Source organism: Eimeria maxima, genomic scaffold (assembly GCF_000499605.1).
Source record: "Eimeria maxima Weybridge genomic scaffold, Emw_scaff587, whole genome shotgun sequence".
NCBI classification, from domain to species: domain Eukaryota; phylum Apicomplexa; class Conoidasida; order Eucoccidiorida; family Eimeriidae; genus Eimeria; species Eimeria maxima.
This window is the reverse complement of record NW_013566620.1, coordinates 7,501-12,500: the sequence shown is the minus strand read 5'-3', so window position 1 is coordinate 12,500 and position 5,000 is coordinate 7,501. Positions and strand designations below refer to the sequence as shown.

The window sequence follows — 5,000 nt, the reverse complement described above, 5'->3', positions numbered from 1 at the left end:
CTTCATGTGGGCATTAGCAGCAACGTTGGTTGCTACTGGTGCTGCTGCCACATTAGCAGCAACGTTTACTGTGTTTGCTGCAGCAGGAGCACCATTAACAGCAGCAGCAGCAGAAGCAGCAGCAGCAGCAGATGCGGGTGCTGCCATTGCTGGTGCTTCTGCTTCTGCTTTTGTCGCTCCTGCTGCTGCTGCTGCAGGTTCATGCTGTTGCTGCTGCTGCTGCTGCTGCTCTGCTGCTGCAGCTTCCTCCATGAAGCTCTCCTCTACACCAGTAGTAATTGGGTTGCCTCCTAGGTCTGCTGCTGCTGCTGCTGCTGCTGCTCCTGATGGCAGCGGCAGTGAATGCGCTTCTGGCAGCTGCAGCTCTATGGGGGCCTCCAGGTACCTATAACAAACCCGCAGCAGCAGCAGCAGCAGCAGCAGCAGCAGATATACAGACAGCAGCAGCAATGGTGGCAGGAGCAGCTACAACAGCCGTAGCAACAACAGCAGGTACAAAAGCAGCAGCAGCAGCATAAGCAGCGGCACGTAAAACGGCAGCAGCAGCAGCAGCAGCAGCAGTAGCAGCGGCAGCAGCAGCAGCAGCAGACCTGCTGCGGGCATTGAGTCGTCTGATTTGCTGCTGCTCTTTCTGATGTGCTGCTAGCGCATCATAAAGAACACCAAATGTCTGAGATAAACTCTCTTGTGCTGCCTGCAGCAGCAGCAGCAGCAGCAGCAACAGCAGCAGCAGAAGCACCAGCACAATCATTTACCCAGTTCCATGCTGGCGTTCTTCTAGGGTTTAGGCCCTATTAGTGTTTATTAGTGTTTACTAGGCTTTATTAGTGTTTATTACGGTTTATTAGTGTCTATTAGTGTATATTAGGGTTTATTAGGGTTTACGAGGGTTTACGAGGGTTTAGGGTTTAGGGTTTAGGGTTTACATCAATAATAAGTTGTAGATATTGTGGAGGAATTGGAGGCCCAGATATCTTCTGTAAAAAATGAATCTCTCCTTCCTCATTTAAGCATACCACTACCTGCAGCAGCAGCAGCAGCAGCAACAGCAGCAGCAGCAGCAGCAACAGCAACAGCAGCAGCAGGGGAAACAGACGCAGGATGAGGTGAAACAGCAGCAGCAGCAGCAGTTGGGACGAATATGACGAATGCAGATTCAACAGCAGCAGCAGCAACTGCAACAGCAGCAACGGCAAGCACAGCAGCAGGAGCAGCAGGAGCAGCAGCAGCAGCAGCAGCTGCTGCTGCTGCTGCAGTAGCTTGTCTGTCTTACTTTGCCTGGTAGTATGGCCTCTTCTATTCCGTTAGGATCAGCAACGAAGCAAAATTGTTGCTGCTGCTGCTCCTGCTGCTGCTGCTGCTGCAGTTGCTGCTTAGTTGCATCATCTATATCTGCATCTGCTGCTGCATCATCATCTGCTGCTGTTGCTGCTGCTGCTGCTTCGTTAACAGCATAAGCAAAGGAGAAGGCAAGAGGTTTATAAAGTAGACAAAGAGGAACATAATCCATCTGCTGCTGCTGCTGCTGTTGCTGCTGCTGCTGCTGCTGCTGCTGCAGCAGCGGGAAATCTAGTGCTGCTGCCTCCACCTTAGGAAGCTTAAATGTTAATAAAGAAGACAAGAGAGCAGCAGCAGCAGCATCTAATGCATTACCATCAAGAGTAAGAACAGTAAGGGAAGCAGATAGACACCATGCCTATAAATAAATAAATAAATATATAAATAAATAAATAAAATAATTAATTATTATTATTACTATTTTATTTATTATCTATTTATTAGTATATTTATTATTTAAAATTAAAAAATAAAAATTAGGGTTTAGGGTTTAGGGTTTAGGGTTTAGGGTTTAGGGTTTAGGGTTTACCCATGCTGCAGCAGAAATAGCTAGGGCTTCTGGTGATATAACAGAACCAAATTTGAGGATTTTTTTTAATTCAATTTCTAGTTGTCTTTCTTGTTGTTTAATTTGCTGCTGCTGCTGCTGCTGCTGCTGTTTTCTTGTTGCTGCATCTCCTGTAGATGCAGTTGGTGCTGCTGTTGTTGCTGCTGCTGCTGCAGATGGAGAAAATATTACCCGAACCACTAAACGACCATCTGCTGCTGCTGCTGCTCGCTGCTGCTGCTGCAGCAAACGTATTGGTACTGCTGTTAGTTGGCAGCAAACACGTGTTCGTCCTAAACATACTTCCGTCTGCAGCAACAGCAACAGCAAAATCAGCAGCACAAACAGCACAACAGCAACAGTTAATTAATAATATATTAATTAATAAATAAAATTAATAAAATAAAATAAAGAAAAAAGGAGAAAAAAGTACAAAAAAAGGTGTATATTTACGTGATTCATATGTTGGTATTGAATATGCAGATTTCTTGTATATTTGTAGATAAAAAGATAAAATAAATTAGTAAATAGATAGAGAATATAATAACGAATATAATTAGTAATAAAATAAATAGAATTAATTAAAGAAACTAGAGAAAAAAAGGAAAAAAGTACAAAAAAAAAAAAAAGTGTATATATATTTACGTGATTAGTAAGTATACTGGTATTGAATATGTAGATTTCTTAAATATTAATTAGATAAAAAAAAAAAATAAATTAGTAAATAAATAAAGAATAATAAAATGAGTAAAATAAGTAATAAAATAAATAAAATTGATTAAAGAAACTAGAGAAAAAAGGAAAAAAAGTACAAAAAAAAAAAAAAAAAAATTACATGATTAGTATGCTGGTATTGAATATATAGATTTCTTCTATCTTTAAATTGTCTTCCATCATTTCTAAATTTGTCATTCCAAAAATTCTCCCAAATTGCTAATCCATTCATACCACATATACCAAACATTTTCGTCCTCCTGCTGCTGCTGCTGCTGCTGCTGCTGCTGCTGCTGCTGCTGCTGCTGCTGCTGATGGTGCTGATGGTGAGGTAACTGTTGTTTAGGATCGGGATGGTTATGATGCTGATAGGGATATTTATAATGACAATTTTATTATGATGCTTTTGCTGCTGTCCCTGTGTTGCTGCTGATTGTTGTGGTGGTAGGACTCATCCTGCTGCTGCTGCTGCTGCTGCTACTGCTGCTGCTGCTGCTGCTTCTGCTAATGGAAACTATTGATAATAATGGCAGCAGCAGCTCATGACAATCCTTCGAGCAGCAGCTGCTGCTGCTGCTTCTACTAAGAAGTCACACATACAGCAGCACACGTTGCTGCTTCAACAAATACTGCTGTTTCTGCTGCTGCTGCTGTTGCTGTTGCTGCTGCTGCTGCTGTTGTTGCTGTTGTTGTTGCGAGTGTTGTGGGATATGCAGAGGCAGCAACAGCAAAAGGGAGGAAAAAAAATTATTTATTTTATTCCTTTTTTTATTTTATAAAGAAAAAATACAACAAATCCCCTGACGCAAACTGCTGCTGCTGCTGCTGCTGCAGTGGGGGCCCCTCAGGGCCCCACGGGATCGGGGGCCCCCAAAACTTCAAACCCTAAACCCTAAACCCTAAACCCTAAACACTAAACCCTAAACACTAAAATATAAACCCTAGAGTTTTCTTAAATGTTTTCCTATTGCTGCTCAAGAAGATTTATATCCTCGAGCTGCTGCTGCAAAGACACGAGCAGCAGCAGCAGCAGCAGCAGCAGCAACTGCTGCTGCTGCTGCTATAGTACTACTGCTGCTGCTAATGCTGCTGCAGCTAGTTCTGTCACTACAAACGTAGGCATTGAGACCCCAAACTACTGCAGCAGCAACAACAGCAGCAGCAGCAGCAGCTGCTGCTGCTGCGCTAGCTGCTTCTATACCTGCTTTCGATGCTGGTGCTAATGTTGCTGCTGCTGTTAAAGCAGCAGCAGCAACAGCTGCAGCTGCTGCTGCAACAGCAGCAGCAGCTGCTGCTGTGACGTCTTCATTCGTTTTGCCTTCGAGGTGATAAGGAGGGCGACTCTGCTGCTGGGGCCAGCTGCAGCGTCTGCAGCAGCAGCAGCAGCAGCAGCAGCAAACAGCAGCAGCAACAAAAGAAGCAGCAAGCAATTAATCATTAGTTGCGGTAATTCTAATGCATACAGAGAGCAGCAACTGCAGCAGCAGCAGCAGCAGCAGCAGCAGCAACAGCAGCAGCAGCACGCACCTGCGCCTTGGGCTTGACGACACGAACTGCAGAGATGCAACGAACTGCAGCAAACAGTAGCAGCAGCAAACAGCAGCAGCAGCATTAGACAGGAGCAGCAGCAAACAGCATCAGCAGCAAAACCCTAAAATTAGCCAAAAGAATAGAGGATACGATGCTGCTGCTGCTGCTGCTGCTGCTTGCAGCGCTGCTTCTATCTAATGTAACTGCTTGGTTTGCTGCTGCTGCTGCTACTGCTGCTGCTGCTGCTGCTGCTACTGCTGCTGCTGCTGCTGTTGCTGCACCTGAAGAAATGCCGCGCTTTGTCGTCTTCGTAGGAGAAATAATTGAAGAATGCAGCACGCTGCTGCTGCTGCTGCTGCACTTGCTGTTGTTGCTGCTGCTCTTGCTGCTGCTGCTGCTGATTTCTGGGAGCAGCAAACGTTGTGCAGCAGCAATTGCTGCTGATGCGCTGTCTGCCCACTGTGGCTGCGGTATACAACGAAGCTCAGGCTCTGCTGCTTCTGCTGCTGCTGCTGTTGTTGTTGCTGTTGCTGCTGCTGTGGCTGTACTTGCTGCTGCGGGCAAGTTGCTGTTAGGCGCAAGAGCAGCAGCTGCTGCTGCTGCTGTTGCTGCTGCGGCATCGCCCAGCTTGAGGCTATCGATAGTTTGCTGCAGGGCTGCCTTCTGTTTCGCCCCGTGCTGCTGCTGCTGTTGCTGCTGCTGCAGCGGCAGCAGCAGCAAGGGAGCATGAAGCAGCAGCAGCAGCAGCGGCTGAGCAGCAGCAGCAGGAAGCTGCTGCAGCGGGAAACGAAATGCAAAGGGGAGGATCTGCCCTTCTATAAAACGTACAGTCAGGAAAGAATTTGCTGCTGCTGCTGCTGCTGCTGCTGCA

The 5,000-nt window shown here is 46.1% G+C and overlaps 1 protein-coding gene across 1 annotated transcript in view; it reads right to left on the bottom strand.

The window, feature by feature from the left end:
- Positions 1-2,849, bottom strand: part of EMWEY_00038180 (exosome complex exonuclease, putative) — a gene marked incomplete at both ends in the record, with an annotated part of 3,038 nt that extends 189 nt beyond the window's left edge. The window contains 5 exons of the mRNA XM_013482316.1: positions 1-385; positions 591-694; positions 1,274-1,696; positions 1,868-2,194; positions 2,721-2,849. The exon at positions 1-385 is cut by the window's left edge and continues 189 nt beyond it. Of these exons, the coding sequence (XP_013337770.1) occupies positions 1-385; positions 591-694; positions 1,274-1,696; positions 1,868-2,194; positions 2,721-2,849 (1,368 nt within the window). The remainder of the gene's footprint in view (positions 386-590; positions 695-1,273; positions 1,697-1,867; positions 2,195-2,720) is intronic.
- Positions 2,850-5,000: the final 2,151 nt, after the last annotated feature.